The 26,001-nt window shown below is 41.6% G+C and overlaps 1 protein-coding gene across 1 annotated transcript in view; it reads left to right on the forward strand.

The window, feature by feature from the left end:
* Positions 1-26,001, forward strand: part of DOCK4 (dedicator of cytokinesis 4) — a 427,515-nt gene that overhangs the window by 274,590 nt on the left and 126,924 nt on the right. Inside the window, 6 exon segments of the mRNA XM_032401750.1 lie at positions 15,399-15,555; positions 20,146-20,243; positions 20,352-20,435; positions 20,612-20,712; positions 22,744-22,825; positions 23,876-24,046. Of these exon segments, the coding sequence (XP_032257641.1) occupies positions 15,399-15,555; positions 20,146-20,243; positions 20,352-20,435; positions 20,612-20,712; positions 22,744-22,825; positions 23,876-24,046 (693 nt within the window).

The following is a 26,001-nucleotide window of genomic DNA, read 5'->3' on the forward strand; positions in this document are numbered from 1 at the left end:
TCTCCTCTTTCATTCATGATTTTGTTGATTTGGGTCATTTCTCTTTTCTTTTTGATAAGTCTGGCCAGGGGCTTATCAATCTTGTTAATTCTTTCAAAGAACCAGCTCCTAGTTTCGTTGATCTGTTCTACTGTTCTTTTGGTTTCTATTTCATTGATTTCTGCTCTGATCTTGATTATTTCTCTTCTCCTGCTGGGTTTAGGCTTTATTTGCTGTTCTTTCTCCAGCTCCTTTAGGTGTAGGGTTAGGTTGTGTACTTGAGACCTTTCTTGTTTCTTGAGAAAGGCTTGTATTGCTATATACTTTCCTCTTAGGACTGCCTTTGCTGTATCCCAAAGATTTTGAATAGTTGTGTTTTCATTTTCATTGGTTTCCATGAATTTTTTTAATTCTTCTTTAATTTCCTGGTTGACCCATTCATTCTTCAGTAGGATGCTCTTTAGCCTCCATGTATTTGAGTTCTTTCCGACTTTCCTCTTGTGATTGAGTTCTAGTTTCAAAGCATTGTGGTCTGAAAATAGGCAGGGGATGATCCCAATCTTCTGGTACCGGTTGAGACCTGATTTATGACCTAGGATGTGATCTATTCTGGAGAATGTTCCGTGGGCACTAGAGAAGAATGTGTATTCCGTTGCTTTGGGATGGAATGTTCTGAATATGTCTGTGAAGTCCATTTGGTCCAGTGTGTCATTTAAAGTCTTTATTTCCTTGTTGATCTTTTGCTTAGACGATCTGTCCATTTCAGTGAGGGGCGTGTTAAAGTCCCCCACTATTATTGTATTGTTGTCAATGTGTTTCTTTGCTTTTGTTATTAATTGCCTTATATAATTGGCTGCTCCCATGTTAGGGGCATAGATATTTACAATTGTTAGATCTTCTTGTTGGATAGACCCTTTAAGTATGATATAGTGTCCTTCCTCATCTCTTATTACAGTCTTTGGTTTAAAATCTAATTTGTCTGATATAAGGATTGCCACCCCAGCTTTCTTTTGGTGTCCATTAGCATGGTAAATGGTTTTCCACCCCCTCACTTTCAATCTGGGGGTGTCTTTGGGTCTAAAATGAGTCTCTTGCAGACAGCATATCGATGGGTCTTGTTTTTTAATCCAATCTGATAGCCTGTGTCTTTTGATTGGGGCATTTAGCCCATTTACATTCAGGGTAACTATTGAAAGATAGGAATTCAGTGCCATTGTATTGCCTGTACAGTGATTGTTACTGTATATTGTTTGTGTTCCTTTCTGGTCTATGTTGCTTTTAGGCTCTCTCTTTGCTTAGAGGACCCCTTTCAATATTTGTTGTAGGGCTGGTTTCGTGTTTGCAAATTCCTTTAGTTTTTGTTTGTCCTGGAAGCTTTTGATCTCTCCTTCAATTTTCAATGACAGCCTAGCTGGATATAGTATTCTTGGCTGCATATTTTTCTCATTTAGTGCTCTGAATATGTCCTGCCAGTCCTTTCTGGCCTGCCAGGTCTCTGTGGATAAGTCTGTTGCCAATCTAATGTTTCTACCATTGTAGGTTACATATCTCTTCTCCCGAGCTGCTTTCAGGATTTTCTCTTTGTCTCTGAGACTCGTAAGTTTTACTATTAGATGTCGGGGTGTTGACCTATTTTTATTGATTTTGAGAGGGGTTCTCTGGGCTTCCTGGATTTTGATGCCTGTTTCCTTCCCCAAATTAGGGAAGTTCTCTGCTATAATTTGCTCCATTATACCTTCTGCCCCTCTCTCTCTTTCTTCTTCTTCTGGGATCCCAATTATTCTAATGTTGTTTCGTCTTATGGTATCGTTTATCTCTCGAATTCTGCCCTCGTGATCCAGTAGTTGTTTATCTCTCTTTTTCTCGGCTTCTTTATTTTCCATCATTTGGTCTTCTATCTCACTGATTCTTTCTTCTGCCTCATTTATCCTAGCAGTCAGTGCCCCCATATTTGATTGCACCTCATTGATAGCCTTTTTGATTTCTACTTGGTTCGATTTTAGTTCTTTTACTTCTCCAGAAAGGGTTTCTCTAATAACTTCCATGTTTTTTTCAAGTCCAGCTAGTATCTTTAAAGTGATGATTCTGAACTCTAGATCTGACATCGTACTAATGTCCGTATTGAGTAGGTCCCTGGCAGTCGGTACTACCTCTTGTTCTTTTTGTTGAGGTGATTTTTTCCGTCTTGTCATTTTGTGCAGAGGAGAATAGATTAATGAGAGAACAAAATGCTAGCAGGGTAACAACGTCCCCAGAAAATATACTCTAAACAAATCAGAAAAGACCTGAAGCAGTGGGAAAAGAAAGGGAAAGAGAGAAAAAAGAAAAAGAAAGAAAAAAAGAAAAAAGAAAAAGATAAAGATAAAAATAAACAAAAGCAGGACAAAACAAAACAAAACAAAAACAGAATGTGATCAAATATGATCAGGCTGGATTATAGATCAGTGCCACACACTAGATTTTGGGTGTATTTTGGTCTGTTAAAAGAAAGTCCCTCCCAAAATTTTAAAGAAAGAAAAACTTATATATGTACAAAAATAAGGGTTGATATGATGAAGGGATGGAATATGACTGTAAAGATGGAAATTATAAAAAATTTTTAAAAAGGATTTGATAAGTTGTTTGAAAAAAGAAAGAATAGGATTAAAAAAAAAAAAGAAAGAAAGAAAGAAAAAAGGGAGAGAATGTGATCAGGCAGGGGAGTAGAAAAAAACCATACACTAGAGATTTAGAGTATATTTTGATCTGTTAGAAGAAACTATCTCAAGATTTTAAAGAGAGAACAACTTATATATATATGCCAAAAATACGGGTAACTACTATGAAGGGATAGAATATGACTTTAAAAATGAAAAATAAAAATGTTTTTTTTTTAAAAAAGGGATTGATAAGATGTTGGTTGAAAAAGGGAAAAAGAAAAATTCAAAAAAAAAGAAAAAAGGAAAAAAGAAAAAAAGACAGTTAAAAAAATAATTAACTTTGAAAGACTAAAGAATCATGGTAAAAAAGCCATGAATTCTATGTGCAGTGTTCCCCTAGCGCTGGAGTTCTGCCGTTCTCATTGATCGGTAAACTTGGTCTTGGCTGGCTGTTCTCGCTGATCTTCTGGGGGAGGGGCCTGTTGCCGTGGTTCCCAAATGTCTTTGCCGGAGGCAAAATTGCCCCGCCCTTGCCGGTCCGGCTAAGTAATCTGCTCGGGTTTGCTCTCCGGAGCTTTTGTTCCCTGCAAGCTTTCCGTACAGCTTTGGAGGCGGAGAGTGAAAATGGCGGCCTCCCAGTCTCCGCCCAGGCGGAGCCGAGAACTCGGGGTCCCGCTCCTCAGCGAGCCCCCAGAGAAAAGCAGTCAGTCACTCCCGTCTCCCCGGTCTCCGGCCGCACTCCACGCTCACCCGGCCTGTGACCGCGCCTTTCTATCTGGCATCCGACCCCGGGTGGAGGCTCCAAACCCAGCAGATCCCTGCGGTGCGCTCCCGCACCTCTCCTCCCGGGGGAAGAAGGTGAGTCTCCCCGGATCTGCCGCTTGTTGGGTCCCTGCTGGAGGAGCAGTGGCCCGACTGTGCCGCGGATCACGGTTTATAGCAACCCCGAGCTGAGAGCCCGCGCCTGGGCTCCGTCTCTGCAGCCGGCTTCCCTGCTCCGATACCTGGGAGCTCTGCCGCACTCAGGCACCCCCGGTCTTTCTGTGACCCCGAGGGTCCTGAGACCACACTGTCCCGCGAGGGTTCCACCCCCCACTTCGCCACCAGAGTGACGTCCCTCAGCGGAGCAGACTTCTAAAAGTTGCGATTTTGTGCTCCGCGGCTCTATCACTTGCCAGAAGCGGCCGACGGAGGCCCCTCCCCCGCCGTCTATCCTCCCGAATATCGCCTCGGATTCACTTCTCCGCACGTCCTACCTTCCAGAAAGTGGTCGCTTTTCTGTTCAGAGAGTTGTTGCTCTTCTTTTCTTCGATCTCCTGTTGAGTTTGTAGGTGTTCAGAATGGTTTGATCCCTATCCAGCTGAATTCCTGAGAGGAGACGAAAGCCAGGTCTCCTACTCCTCCGCCATCTTGCTCCGCCCCCCTGAAACGTGTTTTAAAGATGATTAATATCTTTATCTTAACTTAGGTGTAGATGTTTGGGAAAGTCTCTATGTTGACCTTAAAGTTCCTTCCATTGCTGTGAGAGGATTGAATAACCTTACAAATAGGTTTTTAAATATTTCCAGTACATACGTGCTTTCGGTACCGCCCCAGGAATAAATTTAGCAGGGTCATCATTGCATGTTTCTGGTTTGCTGCTCTCACTAAGCAGGCAGAGATATGGTGGTCCTCTGTCCGGACAACATCAGCAGTTGTTACTTTCTATTTTGTGCATCAGGAATCGTCGTAAAAACATTGGGAATGAAGTATACTGTAGTAGGCAATAAAAAGAAAGTTCACAAAACCAGAGCTCCTTAGAAGTTATCAGGGAATACTAATAATAATGAAGTATACTAGTCACTGTAAAATACAGAATTAAAATACACAATTTTCTCCAAAATACTTCTCTGTTGCATTTCTCTGTTTCTGTAATCACATGACATTCCAGGCTCTTACCAGCTTGCCCCTGAGCTAAGTGGTCCTGCCCACCTGGCTCTTGTCTCCCTCTGGTCCAGATTTCATCAGCCGTTGGGGTGACCCATCTAAGGTACAGGTCTAACGGGGCCTCTTCTCAATTTAAACCCCTTAAAAAAACTCCCAATTGCTGAGAAAATAAATCTCAGACTTCTCAGGATGTTTAAGGCTTCTGACTCCCAACTGCCTCACCTCTGAGTGCTTCTGTTCTTGATACCATGGCCACATCCAGCTCTTTCTAGTTCCTTCCCCCACTGGCTGCTGGTTCTCCCTGCTATGACTTTGCCCTTGGCACCCCTAGAGTCGTGCTTTCCCCTGCCTCTCTTCGTGGCTAACTCTGCTCATCCTTGGAGGCTCACCTTGTCCACAACCTTCATCAGAAGAATGGTCCTCACTCCCCGGCCCCCACTCCCTGTGTTCCTAGCTGGCCAACTGCCCTCCCCTGAGTTCTGTAGATATCTGCACACATCTCTTACCATTGTACTCATAACACTGTCCCCTAATTATCTGATGCTCCCTCAGCTTACTCCAATAGATGTAGGAGTCCCTTAAGAGTGAGAACTTTGTCAGGGGTTCTGGCACACCGTTGGTGTGCAGCAAAGATTTATTGAATGAATGAAGGAGATACAAACAAAAACTTCCCTTACCTTTGGATTATTGCTAATAAAATGAGTGTCAATGCACAACACACCTGGTCACTTCTGCTGGTATGCGCATGGTTATGTATGTGCATGTTTCTTGAATCATTTATTTTCTAGTTATTTGTTCAACACATTTATCAACCACAAATGACAAGTCAGGCACTATCCTAGGTTCTGGAAGTGTAGTGGTGAACAAAACAGTTCAAGTCCCTCCTGTTTCTGGCATTTACGTTCTCTCTACTTCAAAAATGGACTTCAAGATGCTTACAATGTTAAAATACAAAGAAAAAGTATCTTAATCAGTAAAGCAAACAGAGGATCTCAATGTACTAGGTACCTGAGATGATCAGTTTATCTCGCTGTTAGGTGGGAGGTGCCTTTTGTGAAATACATGACAGGCAATGTCTTTAGCTACAGTTTTCCAAAAGACATATGGTGCTTTGTATGAGTGTTTGTGATATTGCCTCTGTGTAACATTAAATCTTGACTCAGAAAAGGCAGGGTTAAGTTAATTAAAAGTGAGCTCCAGTTTTCCCACTAATATATAGAAGAATGAATCACTCTTATATGGCACATCAAGTGTGGGCTTTCTCACCTCTGGGTTAGACAGTGTTTTGGGGCAGGTGCTAAGTGTCCAGTCAAGTCCAGATTGACTCCTCTAAATGAATACAAATAATGCCAAGATTCACAGTTGGTTTTTAAAGACATCCATATTCATAAGATGCCAGGAGGACAGGTAGCAGGCCTTGCTTCTCTACGGAAGTATTTAGGAGTTCAACTGGTATCGATTCCCAGGAGGAGAACCATTCTACTCTGATATCGGGAGTCCTGTCGGGTGCCGATTGGCAAGGGCAAACTTTTCTCAGAAGCAGAGCTTTGAATCTGCTCATGCCCTTGTACAAATTTTCATGGAGTATTCAGAATTCTGATCCATAAAGCATAGGAAAATCTGGGGCGCCTGGGTGGCTCAGTGGTTAAGCGGCTGCCTTCGGCTCAGGTCATGGTCCCAGGGTCCTGGGATTGAGCCCCGCATCGGGCTCCCTGCTCCGCGGGAAGCCTGCTTCTCCTTCTCCCACTCCCCCTGCTTGTGTTCCCTCTCTCGCTGTGTTTCTCTATCTCAAATAAATAAATAAAATATTAAAAAAAAAAAAAGCATAGGAAAATGTATTTATTTGAGCTTGAGCAATTTAAAAGGCAAGTGTTCCCAATGATCTTTCTGAACCACAAAGGAGGCTCAGGATGATGTCTGTAGATTGTCTAATTTTGGGCAGACCTACTTTGAGGGGGCCCATCAGGAAACATTAGCTCCATAGAAGAACCGTAAGTAGCTGTGTTGTCTTATGATTAGGGTTATTCAATGTTGCTTATTTAAAGAGGTGTGGGATTCTCGCCAAGTATAACAACTTTTGTTTTTAGTCTAGTTGATGCCATGGTTTTCTTCTTCATAGTACTGAGCCAGCAAGTTCAGTTTCAGCCTAAGGCCTCTTGTAGTGTAATGATTATAAAACCGTATTATGAGCATAATGCTTATCCTTCTTCTGTCATGGGAGGAAGGCACGCAGCCTGCTGATAGTTGCAGCCTTGAATTTACTATTAAAAAAAAAAAAAAGTAGAAAAGAGAAAAAAAAAAAAAGGAGGAGTGGTTTCAAATCATTGAGTAGAAAAAATAGCCCATGTAATAAGTAGTGTTGAGATGACCATGATAGGTGTTGGGGGAAAAGAAAGAACTGGATTTCCTACCTTGCTTCTTAGACCAAAACAAGTTCCAGATTAAAGGTTTAAAAAAAAAAAACAAACTTGTATGAGCCTTAAAAATATGACTGAACATTTTTATAACATTGAGGTAAGGAGGGCCTTTCTAAGAATGGCTCAATGTTAGAAATCAGGTACAAAAAAAAAAACCTTGTAAGTTTGACTACATAAAATTTCAAACCTCTTATCGATAAAACTATCATAATCAAGGCTGAGAGAGACACATGACCAACTCAAACAGTTGCAACACAGCTTACAAAGGGTGGCTGTTCCCAGTTGGCCATGAGTCACTACAGATTAGCCCCGAAGAGAGCTATTTACAAGATTTTACCATTCTACCTACCCAACCACTTCCCCTCTACTTAGCAGAGAAAACAGAAGCCATCAGACAGGAACTTTCTTAACTTCCCGTGTTCTCTCCTTTGCCACCTGCAAACTTATAGGCATCCTTCCCTTCCTTCCTGCTTCCTGTCTCAGATGATGGGATAAGACTCCTCTCCAAGCCTAATTCTTCCACCTGCTTCCTTCAGGATCCCCCTCCTTCCTGACTCCCAGGAGACCCCGCTCTTCCTCCTTTGACTATATCTGTTTCCTTTCTTCTGGCAGGATTCTCTCAGATCATAAACCTGCTCAAGCCTTTGTCTTAAAAACAAAAACAACAAAAACCTTTTTAAATGACTACACACTCCTTCCCCTGCCATCAGCGTCAGTCTCCATGAAAAGCTGGTCTTCCCTCACCGTCTCTACTTCCTTGCATTCCATTTGCTCTTCAGGCTGCTTCTGTCCCCACAGCTCAAATGAACTTTCTCCCTCGTAGTCACTAGTGCCCAACCTGGGTCCCATAACCCCTGTTTTATTACTCAGCGTGAGAGAAATTAAAAATGAAACGCCTATAACCTTTTAAAAATTAGAAGTAAGCTGATATGCTTAGCATAGAAACGTGCCATGCTGAACAGAAAAAAGAAAAAAAGGCTAAGATAACTTAATAGGTGGACTTGGTCTTAGCACTGAGGCTGTTAATGGGACATCCAAAAGCCCCTTCTTTCTTACAAATTATACCAGGACATCGTCAGTCTTCCCAAAGTGGCTAAAGCCACTGGCCACTTTTCAGAATCTTTCCTTGCTTCCTTTCAGCATGTAACACCATTGATGACCCTTCCTGAAAATCCCACGTTCTTTGGTCTGTTCCGACAGTGTTCTCCTGAGTTATATCCTTCTTCTCCTTTGAGGACCCTGCTGTCTTTTTTTTTTTTTTTTTTAAAGAATTTATTTATTTATTTGACAGAGAGAGACACAGCCTGAGAGGGAACACAAGCAGGGGGAGTGGGAGAGGGAGAAGCAGGCTTCCCGCGGAGCAAGGAGCCCGATGTGGGACTCGATCCCAGGACCCTGGGATCATGACCTGAGCCGAAGGCAGACGCTTAACGACTGAGCCACCCAGGCGCCCTGAGGACCCTGCTGTCTTTATCCACACCTTACACGTGGGTGTTGCGATGGATTTCATCCTTGGCCATCGTCTGTGACTCCTCCGGTCTAAAACCATCTCAGCTACTTCCATGGGTTCGCTCACCATCACGTCTCTGTTGCTGATGGCCACACTGGCTTTCCAGCCCAGAGCTTTTACCAGCCTACTGACCATCCACAGCTGGCTTCGCCAGGGACACCTCAAACTTAGCAGGTCCCAAACGGAGCTTTTCTCTTGGGTTTTTCCTAATTGAGAGGTCTCGGGCAGTTCCAAGGCTTTTTTATATTGAAAAATCCCATGCTCCAGCCTTTACTAAGGTACATATTGTCTGAATATACCTGAACTTTAACAACAACAACAGCAAAAAAGGTGTTTTTAAGATATTTTAGACTTACAGAAGAGTTGCAAAAAATAGTACAGAAAATTCCCATATACCCTTCACCTAGCTTCTCCTTATGTTAACATCTTACATAACCTTAGCATATTTATTGAAACTAAATTAACCTTTGTGCGGTACTTGAATTTCACGAGGTTTTCCACTAATGTCATTTTTCTGTTTGGGAGTCCAATCCAGCATCCCACATTGCACTTAATTGCCATGGCCCTGGAGTCTCCTTTATGTGCTTTTCTTCTCCCAGTGCCTTGATAGCTACCATTTCTTCCACATAAAAGGCCTTTTCCTCTCTTGCCTGCTTGGTGAGCCTCTTCTTCTCTGTGACTGAAGGCAGGCAGCCCCTTCCCCAGCAGGGCTGGAATCCAGTGGCCCTTATCACAACTTTGTCATGGGTACTAAGTGCAGAGGTCAGAGGTATCATGCCCTCAGGGACAGGGACTGTGTTTATTTCCTTGGTACATTTTTTTTTTTTAAGATTTTATTTATTTATTTGACAGAGACAAAGTGAGAGAGGGAACACAAGCAGGGGGAGTGGGAGAGGGAGAAGCAGGCTTCCCGCGGAGCAGGGAGACTGATGCGGAGCTCCATCTCAGGACCCTGGGATCATGACCTGAGCTGAAGGCAGATGCTTAACGACTGAGCCACCCAGGCGCCCCTCCTTGGTACATTCTTAATACCAAGTTAAAGGACCGACAAATAGGAATTTAATAAACTTTTAATAATATCATCCAGGATGGCTAATCATACTGAAAGAGTCCCTAAAAGAAGGTATTTTGCCACCACAACTGTTTAAATCTGGTTGTGATTAACTGGTAAAATACAGTTCCAACTGGATTGTCTAACTTACTGTATTTTTAAAATTTAATTCAGTACTTTCTGCAGTACGGAAATTATAGACCCCTTAAGTTGATTAATGTACTATGAATTTCCATACCAGTTTATTTCTGCATAAAATATAGATGCTCATCGCTCAGTCACATAGTTTGTATTACTGCAGATATGATGTTTCTGGAACACTGCTCATGACTGACCATTGCAGCTCTCTTTCACATGTCTAAAACGGTGGGTCAAAAAACATGGCCTGGGGAATGACGCACCATCCATTGCTTTGCCAACTGGTTTTAACCCTGGGCAGAGGAATAGACTGTGAGTCAAGCGGTGTCATCTTAAAAGCTCATTGAGATCACCACTGTTTCCCAAAGCCTGCATTTAGTTCTTCTGTGAGAGTCTGAGCACATTTCTCCTGTCAGGTCTGATTTCAGTCTCAAGTGTAGTAAAGCAGAGGGCTAGTTCTCAATTCTTCCTCTCTAATTTGTAATAAATTAACTTCACGCCATTTTGAGATGACTTGCACAGATCCCAGCCTATCAGAGGAAACACAGAGAATTGTCCTTTACTGTGACAATGACATTGTTTTGTTCCTCTAATCCAGTAGCAGCCTCAAGAGGCTGTGGTCACGTTGCCTTGTTTCTCCCAGAAGGAGTGGCTCAGTTCATTGTTCCATCATCTGTCTCTCATCATATATCCATCACCCTGTAATACATTAGCAGTGTCCGTCACGAGGGAACAGGGAGGACAGTGTCTTATTCTCATGTCCTCACTGCCCTGTTCCATGTCTGCACCGGATGCGATGAAAAAAAGTTGTCCTTATGCCCAAACCAAAACAGTTGTGCGAGTATCCCCGGAAAGCAAGTGATTCGTATTTAACCACTCCTCTCGTTGAGGGGTGTAACTGGATCTGACTGTGGTGACAAGACGCCTTCTCACCTGTATGCACTAGAGCTTCATGGAAGGCTGTAGTGTTACGGTGGTCAGTCTCAGACTTACAGGCTTGCAGACACTCAGCCACGGCTCTTTTGTACCAGTATTTCTGGTTAACGCATGGGCAGTGCCGCACCATCCTTTTCCAGCTTCCTTTCTGTGACTTAATGGACTCTTAGCCTCAGAGTGGGGGAGCGGGGTTGTTCCCTTCTGTTTGGTTTCTCCACTGCATACCCTGGCTCGGAATTGTACTCCCAGCACAGTCCCTTCTCCCACCTGGCTGAAGAACGCCTGAGGGATTTACTGCTGACTCTTTCTTCCTCACTGCCTGGCTTTTGCTAATCAACTGTGCATTTCCTCATAAAAGGCTGGAGAACCTTCTTGGCTTCAGCTCTTGCTGACACCTGCCCCTGCCCTAGAGGCCCCCCTTCTGGAACACCATTTCTCTTCTTCACTGCTCCCCAACCCAGTTTCTCTACAGTTGATTCTCTTTCATCAGATGAATTGGCAGATGATCTCTAACTCACCTGTTGTGTCCCCAAGCTCCTGTGTCGTGCCTTATCTGTTCCTACCTGGTCTTGCTCCCCATTGCCTCCACGTCACATGATCTCCTCGCTCCGTGTGTGGTTTCAGAATAGAACCTACCCATCTCGCTGTAGGGCTCATAGGTGTATTTGACATAGCCATTTCAGCTCCACAGACCACTCTGAGCTGCCTCCCAGGGTGTCTCCCACAAACACACCCTTTTTTTTGAAAACTGAACTTTTTGGTCTTTCTTAGCCTTACCCACCATTCAGTATGTTACCTGTAAAGCAACAAATGTTTACTTCATTATAGCAAAACTCAAAACGTGGTGAAAACAACATTTGAAGGAGGCACTGTTCCCTAATAGTTTTGAGCACAAACTTGGGTTCAAATCCCGACTCTGACACTTACCAATAATGTGACGTCGAACACGTCACATGGCTCCTCAGCTTACAGTGTCCTGCTTCATGGGGTTGTTATGAGAATAAGAAAATGCACATAAAGTGCTTTGCAGTGCCTGGCATGTAGTAAACCATCATAAATGGTAATTGCTTGGATTGCTTTTCAAGTCCCCAGTGTTTGTATGATGTGTCAAAGGATGCGCGCTAACAACCTCAGGGGACAACAAAAGATAAGCTGTGAGATTGCTCTGTACAATTTCTGGAGGCCACTTCAGCTCTTCAGAAATAGATTAAAACCTCCAACTCTGACCCCATACCTAGCATTATCTCCTTTGACTGCTACTGGACAAAAAAAAATCAGTGTCGAACTCCTGGCAAATGTTATATCATCAAAAGGTGCATAGAGACCCAAGAGTGATTATGTGCTTTTCTTTTCTGAATTGATGGGGAGAATTCTCTTCACCTGCTCTTTCTCTACGAATACATGCAAACACACGCACACACCCACACACGCACACACACCCAGTATTCTTGGCGGAAGATCTTGAAATAACTTTTGTGTCCTAATATTTATGTTAATGGTTATATTTATACTTGACTGAGAGGGATAGACTAGAGCTGTAAGAATTGTCAAAGTGTCCAATGAATCATGGAACACTATGTCAAAAACTAATGATGTAATGTATGGTGATTAACATAACATAATAAAATTTTTAAAAATGTAAAAAAAAAAAAAAAAGAATTGTCAAGGTGTCACACCTCTCACACACTCAGATGCTGAGGTCTTGACGCTCCCAGGCTGGAGGAGAGGTGAGGTGAACCAGGGCTGGTGGCGCTCATCTGGCCACAGTGATTGGCCCAGGAGAAGGCAGCCAAGTCTTCTAATCACAGCGCTCCCTAAGGACGTGACACGGCCGTCATATCTTCAATCACAGAAGTGGTCAGTCCCTGACTACCAGTGGAGCTACATGAGCGTAGCAAGCAGAAATGCTAAGGAAGGTGCCAAAAGGGCTCATGAACTAGGCCATTATTTGATGGGTGAGGGAATAAGAGCTCTATCTATAGGAGCAGAATTTCTGTGAACAGATGGAACACAGCATGCTAGGGCCAGCTCCAGCTCCTGAAGAGAAGGCTTAGAAATAGCTGGACGGCATGTCCGTTGTGTTTGCACGAGACCTCAGTCACAGTAAGTGGTGGTTAGACAGATGGAGCACAAGACAGGCGAGGGCCGGCGGACCAGAGCGTGTTCCTGACCCCACAGACCAGATCCAGGTAGGAAATGGGGGCAGTGCGGGGTGCTGTGACTCGTTGTGGTCCAAGCCCTGACACCAAGAACAAGACAGGAGGGGATGGCAGTCAAGGGTTCCTGAATATTACTTTGCCTAAGCACTTTTTCTGAAGAAGGCATTTGAAGTGTTCACTTTGTAATGATTCTCTAAACCCTATATGTGTGTTTCATGCACTCTGCTGTCTCCACGAAATATCTCCCAATAATAAAAGAAAGCATTTGGAGTTGTAACACTAGAAGAGAATTATAGAGGCTGTTTATTGTGTTTATAGGTACTCCTGTTACTGGGCAGGTGTGCTAGTAAGAACATCTTGCAGTAGTCTGATTCTGTTTCTTTAAACTTGTTAGGTCTTTCCTAAAGATTTATTATTTAAAATTAAAAAGTATTTTATGAATCACACATAGTACTCTAGAATGCCAAAGGGATTCTGTGCTTAAACTCCTGCCTGTTACCAAGACACTAGCCTTGAAGATGTTTAAGGAAATAAAGTTCATGTGAGTTTTAAAACTTATACTCAAAATAACCTAAGTTATACCAGTTCTGTATCTGTTAAAATATTTTTTTTCAGAATTGTAATTTAAAATCACTTTTATTATTACAAAGAGGTATAGAGATAATTCACAGTAAAAACATAATACTCTCATTACCTGGGTGATTTTAACTATTAATCCTCTAACGTATATCCTTCTAGATATTTTTTTGCGTGGGTTTTTTACCCAAATGATATTATAGAGCAGTTTTAGGTTTATAATAAAATTGAGAGGAGGATATAGATTTCTCATTTGCCCCCCTGCTCACATGAATAGCCTCTCCCATTATCAACCTCACTCACCAGAATGGTACTTTTTTTTTTTTTTAAACCAAGGATGAACCTACATTGACATATCATAATCACCCACAGTCCATAGTTTTTACCTTAAGAATCACTCTTGGTATAGTACATCCTGTGGGTTCGGACAAATGAATAATGACATATGGCCTTTATAATATCATACTGCCCTAAAAATCCTCTGTGCTCTGCCTATTCATCCCTGCCCCACTGGCCTCTAGCAACCATTCATCTTTTTACTGTCTCCATAGTTTTGCTTTTTCCAGAATGTCATATAGTTGGAATCATACAGCATGCAGCCTTCTCAGATTGACTTCTTTCACTTAGTAGTATGCATTTAAGGTTTCTGTATGTCTTTTCATGACTCCATAGCTCATTTCTTTTTAGTGCTGAATAGTATTCCATTGTCTGGGTGTATCACATTACCTACTGAAGGACATCTTAGTTGCTTCATAATATTTATATTTTGTAACCTACCTTTTCAGTTAATGATTTTCTAATCACTATTTTTTTTTAATTTCATCTAGAACTAAAGTCAATATATAAATTAAAAAAAAAAAAATCCTTTTCATCAGGTTGATCCGAATCTGGGACCACATGTCGCATTTGGCTTAAGTGTTGGTTAATCTAGAACAATCCTTTTTTCTTACAACATTGGACTTGACGAGACAAAGCCAGGCATCCTGCAGAAAGTGCTGCCTTCGGGGTTTTTCTGGTCGCTTCCCTATAGTATTGTTCAGCATGTTGTTCTGTCCATTGTATTGACTATGAAGCGGAAGTGAAAGCTGTAGTTGTGGTAGATTCAGGTTCAACATCCGTAGTAAGAATGCACTATAGATGATAATATGTATCTTTGCATGGTCCTGTATCAATGTAGTGACAACCTGATCCCCCCACCCCCACCATGCGTGTGGTTATATTTGTCCTCCTGCCACTGGGAAGTAATCTGTATGTTGGTACAGTGGCGTCGTAGGAATGTCCAATTCTTTTTTTTTTTTTCCAAGTAAGCTTTACACCCAACGTGGGGCTTGAACTCATGACCCTGAGATCAAGTGTCACATGCTCTACCAACTAAGCCAGCCAGGCACCCCAAATGTGCAATTCTTTATCCAACAGTTTTCCTGCCAATTTTAGCATTAAGTGACAACCTTTGACTAAAGAATTACTTCAGGGATATGAAACTATATTTTCTAAATCCGTAATTCCTTTTACATTTCTTACCTGGTGTCTTCTGTGAAGTAGAGATTTTTCTCACATGGTAGGACTCTTAGAGGACCCTGAAAAACAGTTTCCTTTAATTACCAATTTTCAAAGCAAGGAGCTGTTCAATAGCAGCCTCAGATGAGATGTTGGAAGAATTGAAGCATTTTTTTTTTAAATGCTGTGGTCACTACAAATATGATTTTTCTGAGTACTTCCTGTGTATCATGCACTGTGCAAAAGGCTTTATGGAACCTAATTCTTATGACAACACACCAAGGTTTAAAGATAGAAATGGTGATCTGGAGTGGCGAGATAACGTGATAGAGTTACTCCTGGGAGAAGGAGCAGAACTGGGATTCGAACCCAAATCGGTCTGAGCCCAAAATCTGTGCTTAATTCCTTCTCTCTCTTTTTGCTGTATTTTACTTAAAAGCCAATTCTATTTGTAATCCCGTGTGGAATGTTTCCCAGTTCATAAACAGTAAAAATGGAAATTATGCTTAATAACTTTCATGAGGTCTCTTATCCCTCCCTTTTTTATGTTGTTTTTAATATTTTTAACAGTGTGAAGAAAACACAAATCTTCAGGATACTACCCGCTACCTCAAACTTCCTTTTTCCAAGGGCATCCTCCTTGGAAATAATCATCAAGCTATCAAGGCCACAAAGGAGTCTTTTTGGATAACATCTTTTCTCTGTTCCACAAAACTCACACAGAATGGTAATGTATAATGCTGTTTTATTTGAAAGCCCTTGTATTTACGCACTCCTGTGAATTTTGGTAGACATGTTTAATAAACACCAGTGTTCTATTTAAGAACTTTGCACTAGAAAAACTGCTGATCCTTCCGTCTGTGATCTCCAGTAAAATGGAAACCTTTGCGACCCAATGGCCTATTAATGCATGTAATTTAAAGACTTCAAAATTATCCCAGTATTGAAACCCAAGTGCACAATGCTTCAGAACCAGCTGCTTTTTAAAAAGAAGAGAGGAAGAGACAAAGAACACCACCACCTTAATCTCTCTTGTTTTATAGCCCATAAACAGTGCTAATTGCAGGCTTTGGAATGGAGGCTGTTTTTTGTTTAATTAGATGGATATTGCTTTTCTATTCTACCATACTTTTTATGTCAGTGATTGTTTAGCAAGTTATGATTAATAAAACAAGTTCTTCTCCTTGGAAAATTGTCATGAAAACATCATCTGTAATGAAGGAAGGAAATGAAACATTTTTGAGTTCTTCACGGTTGCCATATAAGGCTTCTGGCTAGTATTCTGAATGCCAAATTAATAAGTCAGATTCATTATGTTGAGGAGAATCACTTTCATAATAAGGTATTGAATCTCATAAAGTGTTCCTGTGCCTAAACATCGGTAAGCGCTATTAGTTCTTTCTTCTCTGTCACAGAACAGCATTTGTAGTAGGAAAAGTATTTCTTCTCTTAGAACATGGCCTCGGAAAAGATGTAAAATGTCGCACTACAATAGTGACCTCTTTTAAGATACCTTTCAGTTTCTCTTGCCGTGCTGCCATATCTATGTAGGACTTTGGCAAATGATCCTTTCACATTTGTATTAGGTTTTTTTTTCCCTTCCAAAAGTATTTTTGGAGAAATATTTTTCAAAGTCAACTGCATATTTTTAGTAAATTTGGTTGAAGGTAGCCATCACCAAGTTAAGAAACATCAAGAGTTTATCCGTATTCAGTGATGAATGATTTTACTTAGATAAAAACTTCACTGACAGAACTCTATAAGGTTCATAAAGCATTTACCAAACCTCTGGTGTTTTTTATGGTGCCAGTCTACCCTATGGAGATTATGAAGATAAGAAAATCAACCTGCTGTTGACTCCCTTAGACAGAAATTGTATTTATCCTGTGTGGATTAGTGGTATGTATGTCATAGAGCCTAGGGTTCACATTTAACTGATAGCCTCTGGTAGAATAATTTCAGGTTGTATTAGTTACCTCTCACTGTAGGAATAATTACTGTAAACTTACTGGCTTAAAACAACAAACATTTATCATTGAACAATTCGGGAGGTCAGAAACCTGAGATCCTTTTCATTGGACTAAAATCAAGGTGTCAGCAGAACTGCATTTCTCCTGGAACCTCTAGGGAAGAATCCTTTTGCTTACCTTTTTTAGCTTCCAGGGGCCACCTGCATTTCTCATGGCCCCTTCTCCGTCTTCAGAGCCAGCAGCATAGCATCTGGACATGGTCATGACTCTGACCATCTTCTATCTCTTAAGGATCCTTGTGATTACATTGGGTCCACTAGATATGCCATGATAGTCGCCCCTATTTTAAGACCTTTCACTTAATCACATCTGTGAAATCTCTTTTGTCATAAAAGGTAAACATATTCACAGGTACCAGAGATTAGGACATCGATGTCTGTGGGGCCACTATTCTGCCAACCACACAGATAATCCTAGCAATAGCTTATCTGCCATCAAAGTATTGGGCCCTGCAGACTTAACTTGTTCTTGTTCTCAGGTTTAGGACGTTAGACAGAATTGTGAATGTAAAACAGAACCAAATCCTAAAAATTAAAAGTTGCTACTTTGTAAAAGCAGAGAACATTTTCAGGTAGATATGGGTAAATAAACCTATTGAGAAATCATTATATTAAACATCTCACTATATGGAGGGCAATGCTTGGCTCATTTTTGGACACTGATAAGTTCTTAATTATCATTTGACTTTGATTAACCTTGTCAGTGTAACACAGCTCAAAATGAACCAGGAAATCCTGTGTTTCAAAGAGATGGGAAGGAGGAAGGAAGTTAGTTGATCATTCTGAAAATTACATGCTAGACACACATTTCTGTGTAGAAGTAATCCAGTTCCAAATTGGAATTAAATTGCTTTGTATTCATTTTACTCAAATTGGAAAATATGCAGATCCCATTTCCATTACAATTGGGCATTTAGCAAGTGATACGGTCTCTAGGAACAGTTTCTTATAGCAGATTTGCATTTCACGATCCCTAAAGTGTGTCTCTCTGCACATATTCTGTACTCCAGTGTTGTTCAGGGCTAGCGTACCGAGGCCGGAGCATCCTGCTGACATCTGTGACTGCCAGACCAAGGAGATATTTTAAGCTTCTTAAAAGTAGGGGTCAGGGAGGAAATTATTTTACTTATTTGTTTTCTTCCTTGGGCTGTTAAACACAACTTTTAAAAAAGTTTAAAAATAAAAACAGTGCTTAAATTTAGCCTAACAGTTAATTGTAAAGTTGCTGACTTCCCCGCGTCCCCTTCCCCCCCAAAATAATGAGTGGTTCGTTCATTCAGTCTCTTCCTGAGAGTGTGATTTAAAAGGAAAAAAAAAAAAAAAGGAGTAGGGATTATGTCATCCACCTATTTTCTAGCTCTTGGTATGATCAAACATACAGTATATTCGCATTTTCAGCGATAGGTCATAGCCCCCTCCTTCCTCCGCACACACTCCTCACGCTGGGCTATGCCCTGGGTGCCCCTGCAACCGCCTTGTTCTGAGGGGCAGGCAAGAGAGGAGGGAGACGGAGGGGGAGCTGGAACAGAGGTGGAGTGGGCAGTGAAGAGTGAGTGGCAGGGGTCGTGCGTTGCGGAACTGTAAGAGAAGATGCCCGGGCAGGAAGTAGGAAGTCCGTGGGAGGGAGGCAGCAAACAGACGGGAGAAGAATGCGGTGCTCCCTCTGGCGACGTCTCCCTCTGTGGAAATACCTCCTATTCTAAATAGAATCAATACTTTTAAAAAAGGTCCCAATCGTACATCTAGGATGTCTGAGTTAGACATGAATATTAAACATTTTCAGGTTTTTCCTCTATGAAAATACCATAAATTTCTTTTTCACAGTCATTATTTTTAAAATTCCTTCATTTTTCTAATTCTAAACCATCCTTTTATCCCTGTTTGTTGTAGATAAATATTTCTATTTAATACTAAATTTCTCACTTTTAAGTCCTTTGTGATGCTTTTCTCTTGAATCTGGCTTTGGTGAAGGTTGCTTCTCTTTCCTCTGAAGATACGCTTTTTCTCATCTCTCTTCACTGCATCATCTTTCTTTTTCATCACAACTACTTCTTCCTTGATTTCTTGTTTTTGTTTTCTTCTGGGTTTTGATTCCATGCTGGTCTTTCTGTCTCTCAGCAAGTCCCGTTTGGGTTTCTCCTGAAACGAGTGCTTTCAAGTGGACTTCACACTGTTAAGCCTGGAAAATCCTTCCTGGCTTCTTTCTTGGCTGTTCTAGTCTTTCAACCCCACCGAGCCCTGGGAAGCCAGCCCTGCCAGGTTCCCTTGCCCTGTGTGCTCCCTGAATACACAAGCCTTGTCAGTTCTTACCTGCTTTCGTTGCCTTCCAGACACGCTTGTCCCCCTGCTCCCTCTGGTGCCTAGTGAAGCTGGCCACCATGTTCAGGAGCCTTTCTAACTTCTGCCCAGGAAAGCTGAGGGAAGGATTTTCTCCCTCACCAGGTGAAGAGGTTCTCAGAGGACCCTGTTAGACTCAGGCCCATGGCTTATCAATTTTGGAAGGGGAGGAAATTGAAGACCTGGGCCCTGCACCTGCCCAGAATCTGGGATGACGGATGATGACCATGGCATCCAGGAACTGGCCCTCTCAGGTCCACGGGCTCACTAGATGATCCAGCAGTTGACCAGACTTGTCATCCTTGTGCAGGGACCTTCTAGTCCTGCCAGCTTTGGGTCACATTTTCAAGAAGACCTTCATTGCCAGGTAGAATTGGTTGCTAGGCAGAGTGCTGTGTGTTGGGGGCACAGATGTGAATAAAGCAGGTTCCTGACCCTCAAGAAACTCCCACTTTGGCAGAAAAGGATTCAACAACTATTTATCAGCTGCCTGCTGTGTGCATGCTCTGTACCCTTGCTGGGATACTATAGGGCCAAATTCGGCCTGGTGGCTTTTTTTTTCTTGGAGTTTACAACCTAGTAAGGGCAGAGACAAATTAACAACTGAAATCGTGAGGTCAACGCCACTGTGAGGTGAGAGCACAAAGCAGAGACAGTGAGCTCAGTATGGACATTTCAGGAAAGACTTCCTGGATAAAGCAACAGCTAATCTGGGAACTGAAGGATAAGTAGGAGTTTGTAAATCAAGAGCATTGGGAAGGGAGAAGTAATTAGAATACACGGTAATAAATGCCATCTTAGAGAGCTAGTCGTAGTCTGGGGGAGCCTGAAACTTGGATGACCAGGAGGGTAGGCAACATGTGTAAGAATCTAGCTTTTATCGGTGGAACACTTTCATGTGAGGGATTATTCTCTGCTAAGGCAATTAATCTTCCTTTTCTGTTTGGAAAGGTGATATGCTTGATCTCTTGAAATGGAGAACCCACCCAGACAAGATCACAGGCTGTCTTTCTAAAATAAAAGAAATCGATGGCTCAGAGATAGTAAAGGTATATGCTATTTTGTTATCCCTCTCTTGGAAATTCATGGAATAAAGAGTATTTGGAGGGGAAGGACAGATGATACTGTTTTTATTAATTTACTTCTTTATCTAACAGTTTCTGCAAGATACGCTGGATACTTTATTTGGAATTTTAGATGAAAATTCCCAAAAATATGGATCTAAAGTATTTGATTCTTTGGTGAGTTTAAATTCACTTTAATTGTATCCTAACAATTTTGTCTCTTGGTCTTGACTTTCATAAGGCCCTTTCTGAGATGTGCACTTAATAGCATAAGAGTCACTTAAAAAGAACCAAAAAAAAAAAAAAAATCTTAATTTGCATTCGGTTTTTATAAAGCTCAATTTTCGTTTTAGGTTCATATAATAAATTTGCTGCAAGATAGCAAATTCCATCATTTTAAACCTGTAATGGACACTTACATTGAGAGTCACTTTGCTGGGGCACTTGCATACAGGTAAGGCCTTTATCTTGTAATTGGTTTAGAAGCAATTCCTTTGGAGCTTTTCCACGCAGAACCGGCAATATAGGAAAATTTAAAAGGGAGTGTAGGAAGAAATGAACCACAACATCTGAAGTGTCTCTTGAGTCAGTCTCTTCCTTTCTCACACATCTTTTTTTAATGGCTGCAACTTACTGTGATTAAAAGGACCAAAAAAAAAACCTTTCTGAATTCTATTCCTAAAACCTAAAATATAAAGTGTTTTCTTCTTGTCTCTACTTCATGTGATATTCTTTCGTCTGAAATGCCTGGTTATTTCAGTCTGCCTGCCAAAAACCCCATTTAACCACCACATTCCTCGCTGATTCTAGAAGTCTTTAAGAAAGAGATGTGAAGGGAAAACAGCCTTTGTCATCCTATCTTTTTAAATTCCTTCATTCATTTATCTGTTAATATTTACTGAGTCCCTACTGCCTGCCTAATGCATGCTGATTCATGTGAAGACATTAAGCAGGTCAGCCATGGACTCGACCCTTTGATAGGAGCTGCCATTTTCACTGCTCATCCCTTCCTATTAGCTCAGATTCTGCAGGCAAGGCTAAAGTGAATGAATAATGACAAGCTGTAGCTCTTACCTGCCTCCCTGCGGCCTAGTTGATACTTCCCAGAAGGCAACAGCTTCTCTCTTTCTGTGCTATGTATGACATCTTCCCGGTCTTTGGCCTTGACTTAAATACAGCCCTGGAATGTTCCCCAAAGTTCTTTCTCCCCATTCTAACACTGCCGTTGCTATTCTGCCCATGTTTTTACCTGATACCTTAAGCGCGAAGGCCATGTACATGCACAATCATTCCCAGAAGTGTGTTAAAAAAAGATGGAATTGTGTTTTTGCCCCCTTTTTCCCCATCATGTGATATATAAAAGATAAGTAATCAAATAAGCATTTGATCCTATTACCTTGGGTATTCCTTCTCAAGGCATGTGAAGATTTAATACTCCAACATTTCAATGAATGGTGTGTCAACATGATTTTTACAGAGGGTGAAATGTAATATCAGGGATAGTATGAAACATTGGCCCGACTCTGCCACTCGGCCTAACATTTGGGGCCCTGGTAACATCTCACCACTTGTGACTGAAATTATCAGTGGAAGCTGGAGAGGAAGGGTGTAATTTCTAACACTTTATGTTGGCCAGGAGAGCAGGATAATCATTCCTAACGAGACAGATAAGGCCTATGGAATCTTATTGGGCTGTGGGTGGTCAGAAACTCACTGACCTTTATCTTCAAAATAACACTCCAGGCAGCACCTGCCTTGTACCACATCCATGTGTTCTTCCCTGACTGAGAGAAAAGAGGAGCATTTTTAAAAAATTGCTCTGTTTCCCAGAAACCAAGAACAGAACAAAGGTAAAGGTAGCAAGACTGCAATCTTGAGAATTATTGTTGTTTTTTTTAATTCAAATTTTGTTCCTTAAAAAAGAAAAAAAACAAACTTGGCTGTTTTGGAAATTCCCTCACTAAGGCACTCTGATGATAAGCCTTGTTCTTCCCATAGGTCAGAGAATTGGCTAGATCAATCCATGGGCGTGTGATTTGAAGTAGGGAGTTGTTGCCTTATCCTTCCCCACACCCCCTATGGCCTCCAACTGAATATTTCATCCAGCTTGTTTACATGGTCACTGGGGAAGAAATCCCAATTATCAGTTGTCCAAGATGGACCATGCGGTCAGACTTCCAGGCCCTTTCTTGGCCAGAGTCCTTTTCTCTGGTATTTGTGTTTGCCCATTGGGAAGCTTTGCCAGAAACAGCAGGGTCAATGGGATGTGTCCGTATTGAGGAGAATCTCAATGGGAGGAAGCTTCAAAGAGAGGTAGTGATGTTGCTGTGCACATTCCTAATATCATCAGATTAAGCCATCTGACAGAAAACGGTGAGGACTGATGGGGAAAGAAGCCTCCTCGTGATAAAAATGTTGGATTTGTTGGCTTTTAACTGAGAACTCGACCAAGTCCACCTTCTGTATATTTTCCCCTGCGTTTCAGAGATCTCATCAAAGTTCTCAAGTGGTATGTGGACAGGATAACGGAAGCGGAACGGCAAGAACACATCCAGGAGGTGTTGAAGGTAATGACGCACTGGCGATAGCAGATAACGTCGTCTAACAGAACTGTTGTGTGATGATGCCTAAACTAACTGCTTTCCTCTACAGAGACAGTAATTGGTGATGATGTATTACTGGCATTCCAATTCAAGGATCTTAATCAGTTTATGCTCCTCCAGAGCTGATGAAATTTGAAAGAAACTTTGCCAGGCTCACCCACTGGAACTGCTTGGGATTGAATCCTTATACCTCTGAGCTCCAGAACCCTTGGAGTGAAGTCTAGGGCTGGCAGGAGGGAGGTCTTAGGACAGAAGACCACAGAGAAGCAGTTAAGCCTGGAAGTTCCTGGCTCTTGCTTCCAACACCCTGACAGAGGCCGTTTGAGAACAATTTGTCTGAAATTTTGAGAGTATAGGGTGGCTTGGCAGGGGTCACAGTGAGGAGACCTGAGGTTTTACTGGGCCTCGCGGTTTAAAGCTGCCCATGTGTCTGGACCCTCGGTGCTCGGTGGAGATGCTAACACTTTACTTGCAAACATGTTCATGAAGAACACAGGTCCTTAAAGGAATTGTCCAGTAGTTGCTCTGAGAGTCCTCTCATGTCCTCTCATTGAGTGCCACTCTATTTGGTGTCAGTAGGTAAAAGTAGACAGGTATGCACTTTTAAAAGCAAGTGGTTTCCTAATTATAAATTTATCAAGTTGGTCTGATGGAAGGTAAAATGCTAAGTGGCAAGAGTACCTGTCAGCAAAGCACAATAATTTTTGAGAAACAGACCAGTATCTCTCTGTTAACTAAATTTTAAAAACCACCTGAGGATCAAAAGCATTTCAGGTTCATACTTCTTGAGAATTACAAAGAATTTTCAAATTAGCTATACATTTTCTCTCATTAGCATCAGAGAAAAATGGCTCTTCCCCCACAAGTAAATACTGTTCGAAAATCTCATTGGGGGTCTTAGCGTTTAAATCAATAATTTAAAATTCTAATGTTGTCCCGTGGTTTTTATGCCATGTCATTGTTAAATACTCTCGGTTTCCTTTGAGACTAACTTTTAAAACATTTCGTTTTAAGGCACAAGAATATATTTTTAAGTATATAGTGCAATCTCGAAGGCTCTTTTCCCTTGCCACCGGGGGACAAAATGAAGAGGAATTTCGCTGCTGCATTCAGGAGCTCCTTATGTCGGTCCGTTTCTTCCTTTCTCAAGAGAGCAAAGGGTCAGGAGCATTATCTCAATCACAGGTAATGTTTTCTCATCTCTGCTCGGTAGAGCAAAAATGAGTCCAGTTTATTTGTGTTTACATAGCAGCGGAAGCGAATGTTTTCTCCATGAGAAATCCATTGCTCCAGTTGATACATGGAGCGTAAGCAACTTGGCAGACTTTTAAAAGGTCCCCTAGCTTCTGAGCACCAGCAGAGCAGAGGTTTGGTTGCCTTTCCTCCGACTGTTCTCACTCTTCGTGGGGAGGCTGTTGGTCTGCAGCAGCCTGGATTTCGGTTCCCAAAACACGCGCTGATGAGTAGACACGCCGTCAGCATCAGCCTCGGGGAAGGAAGTTCACTGGAGCTGACTTGTTTCTGTTGTTTACCCCCAAGCCTTGCACTGCATTTTAATCTGTCAGCTTGAGACTCATTGTATTGGACTTGGCTAAACTGCATGTTGTTTTGTTTTATTTAACTTGACCCTAATCGTCCTGGGACTGATCTTACATGACCAATGCTGAGCAGCTGTTGCCAAATGCTATTACCTGGAGTGGCTCCACGGGTTCTGTTTAAGAGCGGGGTTTATCCACTTTCCAAGTAGCACGGCCTTGAATGTGTTCTGAGCAGTCATTCTCAATACCTTACTTTACATTTTCTTAATCGTGCTGATACACTTTTAGTTCGAATGACTTGGTTAAAAACCTATCAGATGGAGAAGCAGCCTCTTTGCTGCCATCCCCTGGAGACTAGAGATTTATAATCACTGAGAATTAGAGGGGGGAAAATGGGAGATTAGAAGACAAAACTAACTAGATCCCTTTAGAGTAACATTATAATTTGGTGCCATTTGACATTTGGAAGGTATTACATATAATGGTAAAACACCAGAAATGTACCAACCCTCCAATAATAGTACTGTGCTTTTTCTGACTTTTGGGGGCTATTCTTTTTTTTTTTTTTTTTTTTAATTTTATTTTATTATGTTATGTTAGTCACCATACAGTACATCATTAGTTTTTGATGTAGTGTTCCATGATTCATTGTTTGCATATAACACCCAGTGCTCCATGCAGAACATGCCCTCTTTAATACCCATCACCAGGCTTATTAATCTCTTTTTTACATAAGTGGGCCAATTTTACATGTGGGCAAGGATACAATTCAGGCTCTTTTAATGGCATTTTGTCCTCTATTGCCAACAGCACAATCCCTGCACTTGAGGAACTTGCCAGATACCTCAAAGTCAAATTGCCCACTAGCCAAACCCTACTTTCAGCAGTTGATACTTGAAAAGGATAATCCAACAAGCTAATCATGTATTCCTTTAGATCAGAGTTCTCAGAAACTCACTACTTTTATAAAAGCTATTTAATTGAGATTTTTTTTATCATAAACCTTTACCAGTTATAGGGACAAAACTTACCTAATCACATCTGAAAAATATTCTCTTACTTTTAAGGGTAAATTTAAGTCATGGTTTCTCAATGACATGCCTTCCTAGGGACTCAAGAGGTTTTTTTCCGTTCTATAAAGTTAGAGAAATATTCTTTTTCCTTAGTTATGTTTCCACTGCATCTTAGTAGTTGCCCTGAGATGACACGGGCCCACGTGATGTGATCATTTTCTTTTAGGTTGATGCTAAGAGAATTCATAGAAAATGACGAAGTGGTTAGTTTTCTTTACTAAGCAAAGAGGACTTTGTCCCTCTGTGTTTTGGGAGAAAAGGGAATACTCTAGACCTTTTTTTATTCCAAGTTCCCTTTTGACCCCACACCCTCATAGTTCTCTTTTCTAAGAAGGAAGGCGTTACTAATCTGATTGACCCTGCGTATGACCTTTCTGTTGCTGTGTAACAAATAACCATGTGCTTAATGGCTTTCAGTAACATCCATTTATTAGTTCACAGTTCTGTGGATAAGAAAGGTTGACTGGATTTTTTGCTTAGGGTCTCCTATAGCCAAAATCAAGGTGTTGGCCTTGATGGCTTATTTGGA

This window comes from Phoca vitulina, unplaced genomic scaffold, assembly GCF_004348235.1.
Source record: "Phoca vitulina isolate PV1807 unplaced genomic scaffold, GSC_HSeal_1.0 scaffold4, whole genome shotgun sequence".
Classification (NCBI taxonomy): Eukaryota; Metazoa; Chordata; class Mammalia; order Carnivora; family Phocidae; genus Phoca; species Phoca vitulina.